Raw genomic sequence first — 23,286 nt, 5'->3', positions numbered from 1 at the left:
TTTGCCCTGTCCTGGTTTCTAAGGAGAAGGACTGTCTTGCTAGGCCATCTCCCAGGTTCTCCTTTGTGGTACAGAACCAAAGTAACGCACTGACGGGGTAGGGGTGTGGACACAGCAACTGAAGAGGCTTAGTAGCCTGAGATGGTCTACATAAAAAGAGGTGGGGGGCGGGGAACTTCCCTAGCAGTCTGATGCTTAGGACTCCATGCTTCCAATGCAAGGGGCACGAGTTCGATCCCTGGTTGGGGAACTAAGATCCGTGGTGTGGAAAGAAAAAAGAGCTGGGGAATGGAGAAGGGAAAAGGGCAGGGAGATAAAAAGCCACACAGGTAAGTGTGGGGGAAAGGTTTCAGGGAGGTACAAGAGGAGTCAGTGACAGGGAGAGGACTTTCAAATGTTCTGTGGGGCATTAAAGATTCACTCCCCTTTGGCTTTTCTGTAAACAGTGAAGTGGGTCAGAAACTGAAGAACGGCTCACACACATCCATTCCAATGCCCTCCGCCTCTGCCTTCCTCCACTACAGAGCTCCCTTGCAGCTAGCCCTGGCCATCGACCCAGTTCTGACTGATGAGAGAGAGAAGGCTCTGGGGAGGGTGTCCTTTCCCAAATGAAAGGTAAAGCGTTCCCAGCTGTGGTAGTTAGTTTCCAAAGGTGGCCTCCACCAAATTCATCCCTCCCTATACACACGGTGCACCTCTCTCATCAAGAGGTGAAGCTGCTTTCTCCTCTACTTGGCCTTGTGACTTGGTTTGACAAATAAAATGTGGCAGAAGTGCCATTCCGGCATTCCCAAGCCATCATGAAATCCAACTAGCCCGAGGCCACCCACCCTGAGAAGAACAAGCTAGCCATATGGAAAGGTCATACTGAAAGAGGAATGCTTAGCCAGCCTCTAGCTGTTCCAATCACCCCAGCTGGCACGTGGGTGAAACAGCCACCTTGGACTTCCATGCCCAGCAGATATCACATAGAACAGAACTGGCCGGCTGATCCAGCCCAGATTACAGAATTGTGAAAAGTAATAAACTGTTATCTTCTAAGCCACTAAATTTTTGGATGGCTTGTTATGCAGCAATAGAACAAAATACCAGGAGAAAAGTTCCTTTGTCCTTTGCCTTCTTCCTGTCTGGCATATGGACACATGCTTGGAGATGCAGCCATCATCCTGCTTCCAGGAAGAAGAAAATCCACAATAATGATGGCAGAAGGGGAATTCCCTGGCAGTCCAGTGGTTAGGACTCCGCACTGTCACTGCCGAGGGCATGGGTTCAATCCCTGGTCTGGGAATTGGAATCCCACAGGCCATGTCGTGCGGCCGAAAAAAAAATTATAAAAATAAAAAAAAGAAGCTGGAAGCCTGATGCCTTGAGGGCATTCTTGAGCAGCAACAGCAGCCTAAACAGCTGACCACTGGACTTCTTTTTAAACGTGTGGAAAAATTAACTCTTCATTTATTAAGACATTTCGTGCTGGGGTTTCTAATACTTGCAGCCCAATGTAATCCTAACACTAAGTAAGAGTTTGAAATATTTTTCATTACATTTTGGTTACCAGATTGTGTTCCTTTGACTGGGATACTGTGCTGATATGGAAACCCAGTTATATTCAAGTTACACATATGTACACAAATCAGGCACATGTACATACATGAGTATACACATACAAATATTAACACAAACACACACAAACACATATGCACAAATCTACACCTCTGCCCATGCAAATGCTCACATATACCCACAAAGACTTGCATTTAAGTGCCATCTACATGTAGACACACATGCTTCAGGTGATGTCTGGGGTCAGGCTGGGATCCACAATTAACCTAAAGTTCTATGAGTCTCAGGAAGGACTGATACCACCTCACCTTCACCCAACACACAAGGCCCCTTTAGTGGAGCACCTGTAAGTGACCTGTGAATCACTAGTTCTTGCCTCATGAGGGCAGGCTGGGGCTGGGGCAACAAGCAGGGCCAGGAGATATGGATGCTGAACATTAATCAGCCCTTCAGGGCAATGCTGGGCATTGGCCTGGCATTGAGCCTCAGCTGTAACTAGGACCCACAGCACAAGCCTTTTATGCCCAAGCCATGTACACACCACCCCAATACTGCACACCGCGTTTAATCAACATAGACTGCATTTACCACCATCACTACTCAAGCACCTGAAGCTTCTGAAGCAGAGAGGGCTACCTGGAAATGAGGCAAGCTCCATTCCGTCCAGGTTGTGTGGTCTCGGGCATGTTACTTTCTCTGTCCTCATCTACAAAATGGGGGTGAAATAATAGGACTTTGCCTGGAGGGTTGCTGTGACAGTTGGATTAAGTTGTGCGTGATAAACACTCAGTAACGTTGGCTGGTATCAACCTTATCATCGGTGTTAAAGGCTGTGCAGACGTGAGGGGTGGTAACCTTCCACGGCCCTGACACAAACGTCACCAGACATCTCAGAACCTCAGCAGCGTTGGAAGAGACTTGAGGGGATCACTGAGTCCGATATGCTTGTTTCACAAAGGGGAATCTAAAGGTTAGTGAGGAAAAGGGACTAGTTCAAGGAGTACCAAGACTGGAATCCAGGGCTCCTTCGCAGACCAAGTTCCTCCTCAGATGTGAACTGCCCAGAGGGAGAAGAGAGAAGCAAAGCACACTATCATCCCCATAACTTCACCCTTGCATCCATTCAACAAACGTTTCTTAAGCACCTACGACGTCTGCGCATCATGCTTGTCACTTTGCAACACAAGGGGATCTTTCCTTTGGCCCCACTACCTCACACGAGGGCATGTCTGTCTGAGTTGCCCCCTACGCCAGGCTTACCTGGTCTCCGGGTCACTGGGGGTGCACCTCCTCGAGACATATGCCATCTTCAAGGACATGTGTTTGGCATCACGGAGGTCCCGGGGTGGGAGGCCAGGGGAGGAAGGCTGCCGCTGAAGGGGTGAGGCAGGAGGCGAGTCCCAGCCAACCGAGGTCCCACTGGCAGAGTTCTTGAAATATGGTGAGACCTCTTTCATGTACTTGACTGGTTAGGGGAGAGGTCAGCAGTTACCACTGTGACATGGGCTCCCACGTAGCACACATCACAATTGTCACTAATTCATTAAAAGTTTAATTTATGTCCACTATCACTATCCTCCTCTAGGCTAAAGTCTCAGACAGGGAGGCATGGTAGAAAATTCTGGATGCATGCCAACATCCATTCTCTCACTTTTCCCTTGGTTTATAGACACATGGCCACTTGAAAGAAAGACTACATTTCCCAGCCTCCTTTGCAGCTAGGTGTGGCCACATAACTAAGTTCTAACCACATAAGTTTAAGTGTTTAGAGCTTCAGGATGGCTGCTTAAAGGGAATGGGCAACAGCTGCAGCAAGGCAGTGAGAGAGCACCGGGAGTCAGAAGATGTGACTGCTCTGCCACTGTCCCATTGTTTGCTTCTATCTCTTCAGTCTTCTCATCTGCAAAAAGGAGGGGCTGCATGAGATAGTCCTATGGTGGAGGCTGCTAATTTTCCTCCAAGATAGTGATAAACTTCCAGCTTAAGACTTCATTTTCTAGGTTCCCTTGCAGCTATAAGTGCCCATTTGACCAAGTCTGGCCAATAGGATGACAGCAGAAGAGATGTGTGCAGCTACCAACTTCTGCCCATTAAAGAAAGGGGCACGTCCTGGTCCGGGAAGACCCCACATGCCGCGGAGCAACTAAGCCCGTGTGCCACAACTACTGAGCCCACGTGCTGCAACTACTGAAGCCCACACGCCTAGAGCCCATGCTCCGCAACAAGAGAAGCCACCACAATGAGAAGCCCACGCACCCCAACGAAGAGTAGCCCCCGCTCGCCACAACTAGAGAAAGCCCGTGCAAAGCAGTGAAGACCCAATGCAGCCATAAATAAATAAATAAATAAATAAATTTAAAAGAAAAAAGAAAGGGGCACGCCCTTCCTTTCCCTGTCTTTTCCCTTGACAGGTTGAGCTGGCTAGAACACAAACTGGTGGGGCACCATCTTGACCAGGAGAACATGAGCCACACTCTAAAAGGCTGACTAACAAACAGAAATAAATGGATGCTGAGACTTTGGACTGCCATGTCAGACTTGAACTGTTACCTAAGAAAGCAAGGAGCTTCTATTATATTTAAGCCATAGTATTTTATGGGGATCTGGTTACAGCAGCACAACTTGTACCCTAACCAATATAGATGTCTAGAGGCCCTCTTAGCTCTGACCAGTCAACACTGAGTGAGTATAGTGGACTCCTTCTAGAATAGCATTGTCCAACAGAGACCATGATTTCTATGATTATGAAAATGTTCTCTATATACACTGTCCAGCATAGTAGCCACTAGCCGCATGTAGCTACTGAGTACTTGAAATGTGGCTGGTACAAAATTCAGAGGAACTGAACTTTTTGTTCAGTTCCTCTGCCCAACTGACCCATAAAGTCATGTTCTGATATGTGATCCTGCTCTCCTGGCTATGCTAGCTGAACCAGGGGTCAACCCCTTACCCACACTAGGCTACCCAAATTGAGACTGTTGAGAGATCCTACACTAATGTGTTGAACACACTTGAAAGCTATAGGGGCAACCACCTTCTGCAGTGAGGACAGAGAAGAGGCGAGAGCTAATTTGTAGGGAGAGAAAATCAGTGGAGATGCATGTTGAGAGACAGAGGGAAAGCCCTGCCAGGCATCTGCTAATGTTCTGGTTTCTGATACTCCTCATTTAGAAAGTCAGACTGCCATTCCAACAGGAGTTATGATATTTGCAACCAAAAGAGTCTTGACTGGGGCCTGGATTCCATGCCTTTTGACAAAAGGAAGATGTCAGTAACAAAGGGCAGCTAGAAGTGAAAGGCAACATGATGAACACAAGGTTGATCTGAGAAGAGTTTGGTGGGAGAAGAGTTTCAGAGACAAGTCAGTTTTCTTGAGCACCTAATATGTGTCAGGTGTTGGACTGGCCCTAGGTAGGACTGGGATGGTAAACATGTGACACTTGAGCTACCACTTGTTTATCCCTTGCTCAAGGAAGCCATCACAAATCAATCATAGTGTTCTATGGCAGCCATTACCAATCAATTAAATAATAAAACATTTTGGCATTCTTACTCTATCAATTTGTTGAGTTTGGCTGCAAATAATAGAATATATGATAACAGTGCCTTAAGCAATAAAGATATTTATGATTTCATGTAACAAGAAGTCTAGAGGAAGACAATTTCAGGATTGGTTCAGTGGCTCAATGACATTGGATCCTGGATAGGCATCTCTGCCATTGGATCTCTGCCATTCTCTGGCCTTCCCCTCATGACCACAGGATGGCTGCAACAGGCTTAAGCTAATCATTCCTTACATGACAAAACCCAAAGCAAGAAGGGAGGAGGCAGGCAGCAAAAGGGCTGTCTCCTCACATCTCCCTCTTATCAGAGAGGTAAATATTTCCATGAAGCCTTATATCTCATTGGCCTGAATGGGCTGCATGCCAAGTTCTAGCAAATCATTAGTAAGAGTGAATAGTCATGATTTATTTAGACCAATCACAATTCAGCCTCTAGGGCTGAGCATATTCCCACCCAATTAAATCAGGCTCTGGTAGCATGGAAGAAGGGGAAATGGTTGGAAGACAGACAACCAGTAGTGTCTGCCACCTCTGTCCCAGCATCTGGACTGTTCCCAATTCTGATGAGCAGCAGTCTCCTATCTCTAAAATGAGCTGCTAGAAGGACAGTGTGTACATCAAGGTGGTTAAAAGTCGTGACCGAGGGGCTTCCCTGGTGGCGCAGTGGTTGAGGGTCTGCCTGCCGATGCAGGGGACACGGGTTCGTGCCGCGGTCTGGGAAGATCCCACATGCCGCGGAGCGGCTGGGCCCGTGAGCTATGGCCGCTGAGCCTGCACGTCCGGAGCCTGTGCTCCGCAACGGGAGAGGCCACAACAGTGAGAGGCCCGCGTACCGCAAAAAAAAAAAAAAAAACCACACAAAAGTCTTGCCCGAGCACTGGTCTCTCTTCTCCCAGCCAGGCTGTCCCCTCTGCTGCCCTACTGAATAGTACCTATGCCTGCTAGCCCTTGGACAGCCTCTCTTCCTCTCCTCTCAGCCACCTCTACTCCCATGGCCATCTGGCTTGCTAGCCAGCTGATGTCTGCAGTCAAGGCCCAGTCAGTATGCTTTGCCTGTGAGCGGACAGACCAGGAAGGGGCGGGGAAGCAGTTCTTGGCCCAGCTCCCTGGAAGAACCACGTAAGAAGCTATTTCTGTTGCAGGAGACTGACCCTGAGGCTCAGATAGGATCCAAGGCAAACAGGGGTGAAAGTGAGAGGGAGTTACAAGCCCTATTGGGGTTGGAAGAGAAGTTATATTGAAAACAAGAGCAGATTTTTTTGAGAGAACTAAGCCTAGGTCTGAAGATTGGGAACTAAGACTAAAAATGACTCATCCTCACCATTACAGCAATGACTTACCCCAGGATTATGTCTCAAGGGGCGATAGAGGTGGGACACATCACAGCCTATCTGACAGCCAAACCATTCCCCTACTTTTTTTCTCCTTGCCAACAGAACCCAGAGCCCAAAAGGCTGGGCTTCTCCCCAGCCCAGGGGGAAAATCTTGACTGGTCAAAGCAAATCATGATCATTCCATCCCTCTTGCTTGTGATTAGCTTAGAAATGGGCAGATGATACAATTCTGTCCAATGAGCTATGAGAGAAAATATACTCCCTTCCCTTCCTCTCTAGCCTTTAGAAGTTGCTGGGAGGGGGGAGTTGGTCCTAAACCGATGATAGTCACTTTGACCCCAGGATTGGGGTCCACACACTGAGGATGGTGAAACCTTAAATTAATCCACCCTGGAGCCATGCTGACTTTATGTATTCTGGAAGAAAACATATTTTCTTCAATGTTTAAACCTCTTTGAATTGGGTTCCTGTTACTTGCAGACAAAAGCATCCTAACTAATACAGCACCCACCCATTCCGTCCCACTCTGACTCAGGCTGCAACTGATATATCTCCCTACTATAATTAACTACGTCCCTCCCCTGCTCAAAGCCATGCTCTGGCTCCCTGCACTCTTCACCCAACTGCAAGGCTCTCCAGGACCTGAGCCCTGCCTACCTTGCTGGCTTTACCTCCTGCCACATCCCCAATCTCGCCCTCTAATCCAATTATACTGACCTCCTCAGAGCTCTCAGAAGCTGTAGGAGCTTCCAAATGCCTTTAAAAATGCAGTTCTCCCTGCACAGAATGCCCTTAGTACATGGTTTGGAGACAGGCACTCTAGGATTTGAATTCCAGCTCTGTCTAACTATGTGACCATGGACGAGGTAATTCACCTCTCTGGCCCTCAATCTGCATAATGATGTCTACCTCAGAGAGACATTAGAATTAAATAAGATGATATAAAACATATGACACAGGTTCTGCCCACACTTAGAACTCTGCTGTGATTTTGTGTGTTGGGGCTGTCTCTCGCACTGAACTGGGAGCTCCTATAGGACAGAAACCGGGCTTGATTCGAACCCAGAGTCAGTGCTCTGTGAATGGAGAAATGAACGCCAGGGCAGGACAGGTTCATTCAGCAGGCGGGAGAAGGTGCCACAGCCCAGAAGGTCCTGGCTCAGCTCAGACATCGCCCCTCTAGGAAACCTTCCCAGATACCTGCTCTGGAACCTCCAAGCCCATCACCTCCGCAGTCCCCTAGACCCCACTTCCCTATGTGTCCATGTGGGAGTCCGTGTTCTCCTCCAGGCTGGGAGCACTGTGAGGGCAGGGACCTTGACTGACTTGTCTCTGTACCCCCCAGAATCCAGCAGGGATCTCCGACGCTACGTGCTCAGCAAATGAACATTTGCTACCTTGAAGCCAGAGAAACTACTAGAGGCCCTGCTCACCCAGGCCATCCCAGAAGAGGGTCCTGCTTCTCCTCTCCCACAGGAACATGCTATAGATGGACAGCACACCAGCTGGTGTCTGAAACACGGCTTGCATTTCACCAACCAATCAGCCTGTCCCAGAGTCGGGGTGGGGTGCTGGGGCCCCCAGAGTGTGGCCATAAATAGCCCAGCTCTGAGGCCTCCTCCCTGCTCTGATTTCTTCCTGAGTCACCCAGCCAGGCAGGGCGGGGCTGCCCAAAGGCAGTGTCCTAGAGAGCTGAGGGCAGGACCATGACCCTGTGGCCAGCATTCTTGAGACCCCAAGGATAGACCCAACTGGTGTCCACACCCTCCCCAGCCAAACCTCTGGCCCAGGAGCCTGGTAAAGCAGATACGTGGGCCCTTCCTCCTCAGGGAAGTTGAAACAGACACAGGACGCCCTGCCCCTTCCAGAGGCCCCGATTGCCAGCTCTGCCAAGGAGAGAAGCCAGCCCTGACCCCAAGGAGCCAGGAATAGATTCCACTAGAAGGAACAGAGGAACAGAGGCAAGGCAGGACCATTTGCCTGGCCCAGGACAATTGGGAGGGAACATATGTGTTGCAGAGAGAAGGAGATACATCTGTTCTGGCTCAACACAGTATCCCCAGTACTTATCCCAGTGCTCAATAAATGTTTATGACTGAATGTCTTGGCTTTGAGTCTTGGCTAAAGCCTGTCCCCTAAGCTCAAGCTGTTCCTTGTCTGTTCAGTGGGTGCTCATTTACTTGCCCCTGCCTGAAATTACATGATCTATCCATTTGCTTACTAGTCTACAGCCTCTCTCCTCTAACCAAAATGTCAGTTCCATGAAGGCAGGGACATGTTTCCTTGCTTATTAGGGTATCCCCAGCATCAAGAATAGTACCTGACATATACCAGGTAATCAGTAAATAAGAAATGTTGCACAAGCCTGGGGCTGCACAATGAATATTGACAAGCCTGGGGCTTCTCAGGATGGAGACAACATTGAATTGGGCTCTAGAGTGAGGCAGGCTTGGGTTTAACTTCCTTGCTCGGTGACCTTGGACAAGTGACTTGACTTCTGTGAGCCTCTATTTCTTCATCTTTATAATGGGAGTAAAATATATCTATCTCCTAACATACTGAGATTCAATACTTGTAAAGCACTTTGTCCTGCCTGGCATAGAATAGGTCTTCAATAAATAGCAGTGTGGTTATTATTTCTGCTGCTATTCTTAGTATGACAGTATAAGGGGATGAGCACAGGATGTCGTGACAGACAGACAGACAAAGATTTCAATCCAGGCCCTGATGCTTACTCTCTGGCCTTGGCAAGTCCCACAGTCTCTCTGAGCCTCAGTTTGCTTGCCTATATAATTGGCACTGATATGCCAGCTTTCTGAGTAAGGCATCGTGAGGATTCAAGTCCAAGCTGCCCACCTGCCCACCCAGGATGCTGTGGAGAGGACTTGGCATTCCAGTGGGCTCTGGATGATCTTTGAGGTCCTGCTGGTCCAGCAAGGCTGGACTATACATAGTTCCCAGCCACTGGCAGGCCTTGCAGCAGAGCTGCCTGAATTGCCACACTCTGGGGCATAAAATCTCACCTTCCACACCCTTGTACAGTATAGGGGGCACCACCTATCAAGATCCTAAAGGCACATGAACACTTTGAACTTGCAATACCCTTTGCAGGAATCCCCTTCAGATAAATGTTCACAGGTGCATAGAGGGGTCACAGCATCATTGTCTATGGCACAAGAGGCTAGCAGCAACTTGAATCCCATGAATAGGGGTTGCTAAATACAAGAAGTGAGCTCGGGACTTCCCTGGTGGTCCAGTGGTTGAAAATCCGCCTTCCATGCAGGGCACGTGGGTTCGATCCCTGCTGGGGGAACTAAGATCCCACATGCTGTGGGGAAACTAAGCCCACGCACCATCTCACAACTAGAGAGAAGGCCCTGAGCTGCAACAAAAGATCCTGCATGCCAACGAAGATCCTGTGTGCTGCAACTAAGACCCGATACAGCCAAATAAATAAATAAATAAATAATTTTTTTAAAAAAGTTGAGTTCTTGGCAGACCACTCAGTCCTGTTCACGGCTATATCCCCAGTGCCTTACATCGAGTCTTGACATAGAGCAAGGGCTCAATAAATATTTGTGAGACGAATATCTGAATCCCAATAATGGGATATTATGCAACCATTTAAGAGAATGAGGGCTTCCCTAGTGGCACAGTGGTTAAGTAAGAATCCGTCTGCCAATGCAGGCGACACAGATTCGAGCCCTGGTCCGGGAAGATCCCATATGCCACAGAGCAACTAAGCCTGCGCACCACAACTACTGAGCCTGCACTCTAGAGCCCACGAGCCACGACTACTGAGCCTGCGTGCTGCAACTACCGAAACCCACGCACCTAGAGCCCATGCTCCACAACAAGAGAAGCCACCGCAATGAGAAGCCCGCATACCGCAACGAAGAGTAGCCCCGGCTAGCTGCAACTAGAGAAAGCCCGCACGCAGCAACGAAGACCCAACACAGCCAAAAATAAGTAAATAAATTTGTTTAAAAAAATAATAATAATAAAGAGAATGAAACAGAGCTACATGTTCTGAGTTGGAGAGAGGTCCTCAACTTGTTCAATGATAAAAACAAATATGGAAACCTTTCTCTGGAAGTGTGTGAAAATATTAGCCATGGGTATGAGAAGATAATTGCTTTACACTCTCCTGGGGTTTTTTTTGTTTTTTGTTTTTTTTAATTAAGCATATATTACTTTTCACATTTATTTTAAACTCTATTTTTCAAAAATATACCGCCAGGGTCTGGGGAAGGGGCGGCAGGTGCCATGTTGGGCCACAAAGGTGGCAAGAAGCCCCTGAAGCAGCCCAAGAAGCAAGCCAAGGTGATGGATGAGGAAGATAAGGCATTCAAGCAGAAACAGAAGGAGGAGCAGAAGAAACTTGAGGAGCTAAAAGCGAAGGCCGCGGGGAAAGCCCCCTGACCACAGGTGGAATTAAGAAATCTGGTAGAGACTTCCCTGGTGGTCCAGTGATAAAGACTCCGCCTTACAATGCAGGGGACACGGGTTCAATCCCTGGTCAGGGAACTAAGATCCCACATGCCGCGGGGCAACTAAGCCCGTGCGTCACAACTACTGAGCTCGCACAGAAAGCCCGCGTGCTGCAAACTACAGAGCCCACACGCCCTGGAGCCTGCGCACCACAACTAGAGAGAAGCCCACGTGCCACAACGAAAGATCCCACATGCCTCAACGAAGATCCCGCATGCCGCAACCAAGACCCGATGCAGCCAAAAATAAAATTAAATAAATAAATAAGTAATAAATAAATCTGAAAAAAAAGGGAATCTGGCAAAAACTAATCTGCTCCTTGTGTCTGAGGCAATGATGAGCCTTAATTCCATTCCTGTTTAAACATCTGGATTCTCTGCCATAACATCTGTTGCCACCTATAGCTAGAATGAAGTGTTGTCTTGGAACATACTGTACATTTAAGAATAAACTTTTGTTAAAAACAAAAAAAAGGGCTTCCCTGGTGGCGCAGTGGTTGAGAGTCTGCCTGCCAATGCAGGGAACGTGGGTTCGTGTCCCGGTCCGGGAGGATCCCACATGCCACGGAGCGGCTGGGCCCATGAGCTATGGACGCTGAGCCTGTGCGTCCGGAGCCTGTGCTCCACTGCGGGAGAGGCCGCGGCGGTGAGAGGCCCGCATACCGCAAAAAAAAAAAAAACTGAAAAAAAACACATATATATATCTACACACTACTACATTCCAAACCATCTTAGCCAGGATTCAAAGATAAAGCCCTCATCAACTCAGGAAGCCTACTAGTATCTTAGTAATGGGAGAAAGAAGCACTTATTGAGCACCTACTATATACCAAGCATGAAAGCTCAAATCTCACTAACACATCTTCACCTAATCAAACCAACTCAATGAGACCGATCCATTGTTAAACTGCCCAATTTAACAGTTGAATAAATTTAATAAACGGAGTCTCACAGAGATGATATGACTTGCAGTGCAGTATAAACATTTAAGAAGGGCTTCCCTCATGGCACAGTGGTTAAGAATCCACCTGCCGGGCTTTCCTGGTGGCGCAGTGGTTGAGAGTCCGCCTGCCGGTGCAGGGGACGCGGGATCGTGCCCCGGTCCGGGAGGATCCCACATGCCGCGGAGCAGCTGGGCCCGTGAGCCATGGCCACTGAGCCTGCGCGTCCGGAGCCTGTGCCCCGCAACGGGAGAGGCCACAACGGTGAGAGGCCCGCGTACTGCAAAAAAAAAAAAAAAAAATCCGCCTGCCAAGGCAGGGGACACAGGTTTGAGCCCTGGTCAGGGAAGATCACACATGCCGCGGACCAACTAAGCCCCTGCTCCACAACTACTGAAGCCTGCGCTCCTGGAGCCCGTGCTCCGCAACAAGAGAAGCCACCGCAAGGAGAAACCCGTGCACTGCAACGAAAAGCAGCCCCCACTCGCCGCAACTAGAGAAAGCCCGCGTGCAACAAGGAAGACCCAAAGCAGCCAAAAAAATAATAAATAAATTAATTAATTTTTTAAAAAAATTTAAGAATATGGGTTTTGACATCTGACAGATCTGACCTCAAATTCCATCTCTGCCCCTGTGTGACCTCAGGCAAAAGCTTCACCTCTCTAAGTTTCAGTGTTCTCATCTGTACAATGGGATGAATAATGAACCTTGAATCATAAGGGTGGTTTTGAGGATGCAACAAGAAAGCATATGGAAGGCACCTAGCACAGTATCCAGCACACTGTAGGTGCTCATTAAACAGCAGACATACCATCACTATTATTAACATTCTTATCATTATCATTATAATTTCCTCCACCACCACCAACAGCCAAGCTCACATAGCTAATCAAGGCCAAAACCTGCCTCCAGAGCCCCACAAGCATTTTAATCAAAGATCCAGGGAACAGGCCAGGACTGAATTAAGCCAAGTTTTGTCTGTGGGGAATCACATGGCCCTAAGCCGTATGTGTGTGAAGCCAAATTAATGTTTTCTTGAGAACAATGATTAGAACAACAGGTCTTTGCAGCCATGGGAGGACTGGACGGGGGCTCCATTCATGCCTCTGTTCCCAGGACACAGGTCCCTCAGGCGCCTCTCAAGGCACAGCATCACTCGGCTAAACTGCATGGAGTGGCCTCAAATTAGCTGCATCCATTAACATCCCACTTTTTTTTTTTTTTTTTTTTTTTTTTTTTTTTTTTTTTTTTTTTTGCGGTATGTGGGCCTCTCATTGTTGTGGCCTCTCCCGTTGCGAAGCACAGGCTCCGGACGCGCAGGCTCAGCAGCCATGGCTCACGGGCCGAGCCGCTCCGCGGCATGTGGGATCTTCCCAGACCGGGGCACGAACCCGTGTCCCCTGCATCGGCAGGCGGACTCTCAACCACTGCGCCACCAGGGAAGCCCTAACATCCCACTTTTGACAGTGGTAATGTATTGAGCCAAATTTCAGGCAGGACACCTGGCAGTGTCCATCTCCCAGGCGATGAGCTGGCAGGGGCCTGGCCTTGGAGTTCTGAGGACACACAGTGGAAACTCTCAGGGGTCAGTCAAGCCCAGCTTGAGCCTTGAGCCCCATCTTAAACATTTAGGAAAGTCAACTGCAATTGAGGAGGTTAAAGGCAAAGTAGAGGGCTTCCCTGGTGGCGCAGTGGTTGAGAGTCCGCCTGCCGATGCAGGGGACACGGGTTCGTGCCCCGGTCCGGGAGGATCCCACATGCCGCGGAGTAGCTGGGCCCGTGAGCCATGGCCGCTGAGCCTGTGCGTCCAGAGCCTGTGCTCCGCAGCGGGAGAGGCCGCAGCAGTGAGAGGCCCGCGTACCGCAAAAAAAAGAAAAAAAAAAAAAAAGGCAAAGTAGAAATGGTCAGGGATGTCCCCTAGGTGAACATTCCCCCCAAACTCACCAACATCTAATGTGTGCTGGGCTTAGTGCCAGGCTTGGGGCTCTGAGGCAAACTACACATGACTCCTGCCTGCAGAGACCTTCAAGTTTACTGGAGAAAACAAAAATGCTGCTGCTGATGTGATGATGACAAAGGTTGACATTTATCAAACGCTTACTGCGTGGAATTGTGCCATAAGCCTCAAATGCATTGTCTCATCCTTATAAACAACAAATAAAATAAATGAGTGCCTACTTATGCACACTGGTCCCAGCATGTTACATGCATTATTTTTTTATGTTGCAAACAACTATGAGTGGTAGGTATTATCCAAGGCAGAGTCAATAGTGGCCTCTGCAATCAGACAGACCTAGTTTGGAATTGAGTCAGCCAATTTATTAGTTGTATGACTTGAAGAAAGTTATTTATTCTTAACAAATCTTGGTGACTTTGTCTGTAAAACGGGGATTATAGCAATTCCTACTATTCTCTGTGTCTTTTATGTACATGCTACTCTATGCCTGTATCTTTTTTGTTTTTTTTTTTAATTTATTTATTTTTGCCTGCGTTGGGTCTTCGTTGCTATGCGTGGGCTTTCTCTAGTTGCGTTGCTGTGCATGGGCTTCTCATTGCGGTGGCTTCTCCTGTTGTGGGGCACCGGCTCTAGGCGCGCGGGCTCAGTAGTTGTGGCTCATGGGCTTAGTTGCTCCGTGGCATGTGGGATCTTCCCAGACCAGGGCTCGAACCCGTGTCCCCTGCACTGGCATGCAGATTCTTAACCACTGCGCCACCAGGGAAGTCCCATGCCTGTATCTTTTAAAAGCCTGATCTTTGTGTGGGGTGAACCTTCTCCACTTTGTACAAAGTACTAAAATTGGCTTTATTCATTTTTGTCCTTTAGTATTATTTTTTAATGCATCACAGGCTCCCTGTTACTTGTGTCTTGTCAGCCTCACTGGGGGTGGAGGGAGGGGAGGCATTTGGCTGTCCCTCCCTTTTCTCCCAGGCCTGGTCTCCAAGGGCCCAGGCTGGCCCTGCTTCCAGATCCTTGCACACAATGGGCCTCTCTAAGCAGCAGACAGAGGCGTGTTGGCTGTCAGCTTGGGCCCAGACTCTGGTCACAAATACATCGCTATAGCTGAGAATAGGCTCAAGACACTTGTGCAAACTCCTGCCCTCACAGAGGAAAAGGTCTAGAAGGCAGGCTGGGGTTGCTGATACCCAGCTGAGCCCCTGACTTAGGCCAGGGAAGTAGGGTTCTGGCTGACAACTGTAGTTTGCTAGTGACATCTTTTCTTCTAGGATGTTTTTAGGGAGCTCTGTACCCAACAAGCCCCAGACCTCAAGAAAGATGTCCAGCTGCCCTGCCAAGTTCACATCCAAAGGACAGGCCATGGGCCCTTGGAGGTGGTCTTAGAAGTGGGATGAGGTCAGGGAAGTTCTGAACAATGTGACCAGTGATTGGGTGCTTGGGAGGATCCTAAGCCCAGAGAGGCTTCCAGGAGCTCTGGCTCCAGACTGGGGCAGTTGCCCAGTCTCCACAAACTCCCCCAAATTTCAAGGACCAGTCAGAACCCAGCATCCTAGATCCCTCATGTCTTCCAGGCTTTTCAGATCACCCATGCGATTCAAAGAGTCTTGACCCCCAGTGCTCACCCCCACCCATTTGTTGCCTTGGGTGGAATTACCTCCTTCTACAAGCCTGCTGGAGAGCAGCTCAGAGAGAGACTTCAACTAAGAAAAAGCTGGGAAAAAACTAACAAGAAGGCTACAACCTTGAGACTCCTCTTTTTATTCAAACCTGCTTAGGTCAAGCCACCACCATCTCCCTCCTGCTCGTGGCCCCAGCCTCTTTGTTGCCATTCTGCATCTACTGTTGCCTCCCTCCAAACCAGGTTGATGCTGTAAAGCCCAGAGCTGACCATGTGAGCCTCTGCTGAAAACCTTTTAACCGCTCTGTTTCCCTCCAAATTCCTTTAGTCTGGCACTCAAGGCCCTGCAGAATCTGTCAGTCTGAATAGCCCTCTCTTTCTCCACTCCCTTCCTCACACCTAGGCTCAGATAAAGCTGAATTACTTCCCAGGCAACTCCCCAGGTAAGTCAAGTCATTTCACCCCTTCGTGGTTTTGCTCACACAGCTCCCCTTCCCGGAATGCCCTTTCTCCACCCCATACCCACATCTGCTTATTGTTCATAAAGTGCCAGCATCCCCTCCTCCAGGAAGTCTTTCCTGACCACCTGCCTCCTCCAATCCCTGGGCAGACCCCATCTCAGCACCTATGACAGGATGGTGATCTGGTAGGTTTGCTCAGCTATCTGCCCCACAAGACTGAGAGTCCCCTTGAAACCACTGAGTAGAGCAGTACAAAGGGAGGAGGAGAGAAAGAGAAAGCAGGAGAGGGCTGTCATCCAAAAGGGAGGAAAAATACCAGAAGATTATAAACAACTTTATGCCAAGAAACTTGACAACTTAGACGAAATGGACAAATTCCTTGCAAGACATAAACTACCAAGAAAAGAAAAAAAACAGATCATCTAAATTGCCTTATTAAAGACATTAAAATCGGGAATTCCCTGGCGGTCCAGTGGTTAGGACTCCGCACTTTCACTGCAGGGGTCCAGGGTTCGATCCCTGGTAGGGGAACTAAGATCCCACATGCTGCGCAGTGTGGCAAAACAAACAAACAAACAAAAAAACCTTTCTATAAAGGTAGCTTCCCTGGAGAATGCTACCAAACATTTAAGGAGGAAATAATACCAATTCTATATAAATGCTATGGGACAGGAGGGGAGTCACTAACATTTACAGAGCGCCTACCATGTGCCAAATCCTATGCCGGGCAAGAGGCAGGCCAGGCTCCATCCAGCAGCCTGGGGCAGCATTTGCCAAGGAAAGCTCTTGCCCTATGAAAAGTCTTAGAGAAGATAAGTGCTGGAAACCCTCAGTCCTGGGATGTTACACATGGTATTTCTCTTCCCTCCTCTATGTACAGCAGACATCGCTAATCAATTCCAGCTTCTTTCTGCTGAGTCCAGATAAGACCTCCCAATCTTTCCAAATATGGAACTCTCAGTAGCCACCAAGGAAGCTAACACTCAAAATGAAAGCTGTTGGTCATCTCTGATCTAGCTTAACCCCAACAGATATGAAAACTGAGCCCCAGAGAAGACGAGGGTCTTGCCTAAGGCCAGATTAATTACAGAGCAGACAGGATTTTAGACGCTGATTTTTAAATAGTTTGTGTGGAGAAGATAGTGTTCATATTTTGTCTCCCCCACTCACTGGTGGGCTCCTTCAGGAAGGGCCGGGTCTGCTTTAGCTTCTGACCCAATGCTCTGCAAATCAGGTACATAGTAGGTCTCTGGAAATGCCTCTTGGCTTTAGTGAGGAAGGAATGGAGTAAATGAGGTAGAAGGCTTGGGTATTAGCCCCGAAACCAGGAGGCGCTTCAAACGTCTAACACTCAGAGATGTTACCCTCTCAGAATGATCCACACTGAGAAGCCAGATAGAGACATTCTTTACCTAAAGATGAGGAGGTGAAGGGGACCTGGGTGTGGATTAGAAATGTGTCTACAGTAGAAATTTTACCATCCATGGACTAAACTTTCAAACAGCAGAGACTAAAAGAGTTTTTCAAGTCAACCAAAATATGACATTTTGATGAATTTCAACTGTTTAAACTGCATTACTGGCTATAAATATCAAAGTGATGAGGCATATGGGAGGGAAAGTCTCCTATATCCATATCATTAATGTGTGATCTTGTTATTTCATTTTGCTGTTAAAATATGATTGATATACTTAAGCTTTTAGGGACCAATACTGCAGAGTCAGCTTTCAGTATATATTTTAAAAATGCAACAGTAGCATTTAAATAGACACACAGTACATTTAAATAGATAATAAAATGTAAAAATAAAATAAAACAAAACAATAGAGAATTTAGGTCAAGAATGCCAAAGATCACCCAGGGATCCAGAGCCTGTTTGTCTCTGTGGCCTCTTGGAGACCTCTTTGGGGACACAAAGGCAACCTATCAGGATCTGGGCCTGGGTCTCAGCTCCGCAGCTTCACTGGCCATGGCATTCTCCATCAGCCCCCCCCCACCTCCATATGCCTGTTCTGGGCCAGGAGCCAAAGATACATTCTTCAGGCCCCCCTGGCTTCCGGAACTGACAGAGTGGAGTTTTTTTGGGGTTTTGGTTTTTGGGTTTTTTTAACATCTTTACTGGAGTATAATTGCTTTACAGTATTGTGTTACTTTCTGCTGTATAACAGTGAATCAGCTATATGCATACATATATCCCCATATCCCCTCCCTCTTGCATCTCCCTCCCACCCTCCCTATCCCACAGAGTGGAGTTTGATGAAAGGGCTGAGCAGAGCAGAAACCTCCTGACAGAGCTGGCAAAAGGCAGAAGTGGGACCACCCCAGCAAGAGACTGTAACAACCTATGGGAAACTGAGGCCCGGAGAAAGCCAAGGTCTCATCTAAGACCACACAGTGACGGGATAGTGGAGGGGAGCCACTAAGTATCCCCCCCAAAAAAAATAATACTCCTCTCTGAGCCTAGCTGGAAGTATTTGATGTCCTGATACATAAAGGCCAAGTCCCCTCCCAAAGCAAGACGGGTCTCAGGGTTTTAGGAGAACTCAAGAGTTGAGAGCTCCCCTGGTTCCTCAGGAAAGAATCTTAGCCGCCCCTTTGCCAGTCCCCGCCCCTCTCTTCCCCTGAGTCACTCACTGGGTGGCAGATCCTGCCTGCCATGGACCTTTTGTCCTACTTCCACAACCCAGTAAGGCAGAAGTTACATCCCTGCCCTACAGATGAGGAGAGTAAGGCTCAGGGGAATGAGGTGACTCGTCCAAGGCCACAGAGCTAGGGAGTGGGAGAGAGGAAATGAAAGCCAGGTCAGCCTGGCTCTGGACCAGCTCTGCTGCCACCACCCCCACTGTCTCAAGGCGGATCCCCAAGTTCTGTTTCTGTTTTCAACCCTGCCCACCTCCCAGCCCACACTGCATGAGGCCTGGGGAAGGTAGGGAAGAACTGAACACCCCTGGGGTCCCCAATGCTTACCCTCAAGCACAACCTCTTTGCCTGTCTTCTTTAGGACTTGCACCGCCTCATCATGGGTGGCAGAGGAAAGGTCTTCCCCATTCACGGACAGGATGGCATCCCCTACAAAGAGGGCCTCCGTCTGGTCGGCTGCCAGGCCCTTGAAGATCTTGGAAATGAGAATAGGCATCTTGTTCTCTCGGCCCCCTGCACAAGCACGGAAAGAGGAAGAAACTGAGGCAGACACCCCAACACTTGCGAGTCACATTGAGGCAAAATTATTTCTGAAGGTCTCTCACTGTGTCCAAACCATTGCTGGGAAATGGGGAATGGAGAGTAAAGAGAATCTCAGAAAAGAGCCTTAGAAGTTCAGAACACTAATAACACTTGCAAGTCATTTTCTAGATTTATAATGTTATAATGGATCTTTTGGTTAAATGCTTTGGGTATTCACCAGTGTTTGAGTAACTTACAAGGTGCTTCAGTAACTTCTTTTTCTTATTTTATTTTGCATTTTAAGCGATTTTCCCATAATGGGGGAACCCACTGATAACCTCTAATCAAGAATAAAGATAGAAGTCAGCTATTGCTATGGCCACGAAGGATCTCTTTAGCAACCAGAAAGCTTTACAACCTAGGATCCAGGCTAGAAACCAAGGCCTTAAAGTCTAGAGATTTCAAAAGCCTATCTGGGGACTTCCCTGGTGGCGCAGTGGTTAAGAATCCGCCTGCCAGTGCAGGGGACACGGGTTCGAGCCCTGGTCCAGAAAGATCCCACATGCTGTGGAGCAACTAAGCTAGTGCACCACAACTATTGAGCCTGCGCTCTAGAACCCGCGAGCCACAACTACTGAGGCCCGCACACCTAGAGCCCGTGCACTGCAACGAGAGAAGCCACCGCAATGAGAAGCCCGCGCACCACAACAAAGAGTAGACTCTGCTCGCCGTAACTAGGCAACTAGAGAAAGCCCACTTGCAGCAACAAAGACCCAACGCAGCTAAAAATTAATTTAAAAAAAACAAAAAAAAGCCTATCTGGGGACCTCCCTGGTGGCACAGTGGTTAAGAATCCGCCTGCCAATGCAGGGGACATGGGTTTGAGCCCTGGTCCAGGAAGATCCCACATGCCACAGAGTAACTAAGCCCGTGTGTCACAACTACTGAGCCTGCAAGCCACAACTACTGAGCCCACACACCACATCTACTGAAGCCTGAACGCCTAGAGCCCGTGCTCTGCAACAAGAGAAGCCACTGCAATGAGAAGCCTACGCACCACAACAAAGAGTAGCCCCTGCTCACCACAACTAGAGGAAGCCCGCGCACAGCAACAAAGACCCAACACAGCCAAAAAAAAAAAAAAAACCTAATACATTTTACCACATTGCTTTATTTCTAAATTCTTGAATGTCCTTTTAAAATCAGCAACAGTAATAACAGTAATAACACCATGCTAAATGCTTTCAATCTTGTCTCGTTGCATCTCCACAACACCCCAGTCACATAGGCATGCTCAGATTCCTACTGGGAAAACTGAAGTGTGGAGAGAAGCCCCTTGCCCAAGGTCACCCAGCTGGTTAGCGGCAAAGCCAGTATTTGAACCTAGGTCTCCTGGCTCCAGAACCAACACTCTTAACTCTATGGTAGACTGCAAGTCAGGCCCTCAGGTACCACACTAGTGCTCCATCCTCAAAGATGAGGAACAAGTGGCCCAGGTCATAATTCCAATGTCACCCAACAAACTGGTGGCAGAAGTAGGACTGGAATGCCTCTCCAGACCCCCACACAGGCCCAACAGTTTGTTCATTGCACCACACAGAGAGTGAGACCTAGGAAAGGAAGGAGTTTCTATTTATATCTATCTGCCCTCTTCTGCCTGAAATTAGGGACTTCAGTTCAGTTTGAATCCATGATTATTCTTGGATGCCTGGGCTGGGCTGGACCCTAAAGGAAAGGTCAACATCGCAACAGGAGCCCAGTCTCCATACATGAAGAACTGAATGGAGCTGGTATTCCCCCTGACACCTCCTAAAAGTACCCTTACTCCCACCTGGAAGTATGATGCTAGGAGGTAACTTTATGTGACCTTGGAAAGTCCCCCCCTCTCCAAGACTCAGTTTGTCCACCTGCAAAATGGAACCCTGTATGAACTCTTAAGTTCCTTCCTGTTTTAACACATTGAGTGTACAATTTCTGGATTGATCTGTTGCCCTATCCCATGCTGGAGTTTGAAGGCAAAACTGGTGCCCACTCCCTGGCTTTCCCATTTCCCCCTTTTAGATCCCTTTGGTTGGCTGCATGGAACCTTCCATAGGGAAGAACTGACTCCTCTGGACACTCTCTAGGAGCCTGATAACTGAGGTTCAAATCCCAGCTCTGTCGTTCACTGACTGTGTGATCCTGGGAAAACCATTTTACTTTTCTGAGTCTCAGTTTCTTCACCTACTAAATGAGGATTATGCTTCCTACCTTTTAGTACTTGTTGCCAGGATGAAGTGGACATGAGCCTAGAGTACTGGGCACAGCACTTGGCACTCAGTGGTAGCCAAGTCACCACCATCCCCACCCCTTCAGGAAAGAATGGTGGCCCCAGCAGCTGGGGTGTGCAGTTTTTTTAGCACTAGGTTAGTTACTTTGGGAGTCTCTTGTGACCTCTATTCTTCCTCTGATCTAACAGCCATAATTCTCCAGGCACCTACTATGTGTTGTTTGCAGGGTGAGTACTTTGGATTCCTGTTTTCATAGAAACATCCCAATTCTACCATTACCCTCATTATATAGTTGAGGAAACTGAGGTCCGGAGATGGGAAATGACTTGTCTAAGTTCACACAGCTGATTCTGGACTTCAGTCTGGGTTGCCCCCTAAAGAAAGCTGTCAGTACTGGGGGCTGAGAGCTCATCTCAATCCTGTGGAAGGTGGAAATGGTCAGATCAGGAAACTCAAACCCAGCTGTTAGGGCTCTTCACCTAGGTCCACATCCTTTGTAGGTCCTCAGATTTCTAGGTCCTTTCTGGACCTCTGTCTGTGAGCCCAGCCCAGCTGGCGCCTCCAACTAGTCTCCAATCTCCCCACCAGCCATGCTTCCTACTCCAGGCCTTACTCCTCCCTCCCACCTCGGTTGTGTCTTGAAGACTTCCGCCTCCCTGCCCTAGTAGCACCTCAGGCCTCAGTCTCCTTTCTCTATCCTTTGCTCCCCTGGGGTCCCTGTTGTTCTTGATGGCCATGCAACCCTAGACTAGGCAACCAGTCTCAGATCTCTTTGCCTCCATACAGAACTCCCCACTCACGTGTTCTTGGTGAGTCCCCAATGCCCTCCACACCTGTGCCTTCTGACTGAGACCTCAAAGCCCTCTCCGGCCTTGGTGCTCCTGGTGCCCTCGGTTCCCTCTGTCCTCTCAGACGCCCTTACCCCCAGACAGAAGTCATCCAACTCCATGTCCTCAATACGCTGCCAGCCCCCGCGACCTCTGCGCCCTCGACGGTCCCACAGACACCACGACCCGTGCCCTCGGTGGCCCCGCGCCCACCTTTAATGCTGATACCCAGCCCGCCGGCGTCGGCCTTGCGCACCGTCACGCGGCGCCGCTGGAGCAGCAGCGCCTCCGGCAGCGGCGGGGACTTGGCGCCCGGTTCGGCGGCGCCGTTCAGCTGCGTGGGCTCCGGCTCCCGCTGGGCACCGGGCTCCGGGTCGGGCTCGCCGTCGGCGGGGCTCACGGTCAGCGCGTCCTCCTCTAGACTGAGCATCACCCGCTGCCACCGGTCCCCTCCAGCCCCCGAGCCCGCCCCGGCGCGCAGTTCCAGCAGCCCGGTGCGCGGGGCACGCCTGCCTGACGCCATCTTCGCCTCCAAGCCCCCGGGCCGCCGCGCTCGCCCTGCCCCGCAGTGCCCGGCCCGCTCCAACCCAGCGCCTAGGGCGGAGGGCAGGCGGGGCCCGGCTGGGCCAGCCGCCACCCTACCACTGGCCTCTGAGGGTGGAGCCTCGAGGGGCGGGGCTATCTGTGGGTGCGGCTAACGGTTAGTGGCGTGGCCACAATCAAGCTAGAGAGGGGCTGGGGCGGGGTCCAGGAGCCGAAGGATATGCTGTGGGACTACATGGGGGTGGGGTCATAAGGGTGTCGGGGCGGGGCCACGAGTTAAAGCAACCAGCGGGTGAAGTGGGGTGGACGGGGCCATTAGGGGGCGGAGCTTCGTCTCAGGGGCTGGACCCTAAGACCCTGTGGAGGAGACTGCACCCGGCATGATCGTGGAGGGCCGGCGCCGTAGCTCGCCCACTTGGGAGCACAAGAAAAAGAGACAGAACCGTGGATCCTGGTGCGAGGCTTTAGGCGTTGGGGTGGGCTGCACATGGCGGAGCGCTGGACTCCAGGGACAGGGCTTGAGTTTAAGAGGTAGACACGAGCTGCGAGGGACTTCGCAG

The 23,286-nt window shown here is 49.4% G+C and overlaps 1 protein-coding gene and 1 pseudogene across 3 annotated transcripts in view; one reads left to right on the top strand and one right to left on the bottom strand.

The window, feature by feature from the left end:
* The window catches only part of SNTA1 (syntrophin alpha 1), a 28,830-nt gene extending 6,000 nt beyond the window's left edge, over positions 1-22,830 (bottom strand). Inside the window, exons 1-3 of one of the 2 annotated variants that reach the window (XM_081256967.1) lie at positions 22,397-22,830; positions 18,892-19,077; positions 2,821-3,025 (exon numbers count right to left, since the gene is read on the bottom strand). In XM_081256967.1, the coding sequence (XP_081113093.1) occupies positions 2,821-3,025; positions 18,892-19,077; positions 22,397-22,706 (701 nt within the window). In that variant the 5' untranslated portion in view covers positions 22,707-22,830. The remainder of the gene's footprint in view (positions 1-2,820; positions 3,026-18,891; positions 19,078-22,396) is intronic. The other variant, XM_081256966.1, reaches the window with a different exon arrangement.
* Positions 10,156-12,365, top strand: LOC308629307 (annotated as a pseudogene). Its single transcript has one exon. The product of its transcript is annotated as an uncharacterized misc_RNA (transcript).
* Positions 22,831-23,286: the final 456 nt, after the last annotated feature.

The sequence above is a fragment of the Mesoplodon bidens genome (genome assembly GCF_964165515.1).
Source record: "Mesoplodon bidens genome assembly, chromosome: 15".
Classification (NCBI taxonomy): Eukaryota; Metazoa; Chordata; class Mammalia; order Artiodactyla; family Ziphiidae; genus Mesoplodon; species Mesoplodon bidens.
This window is presented reverse-complemented; position numbering and strand designations above follow the sequence as displayed.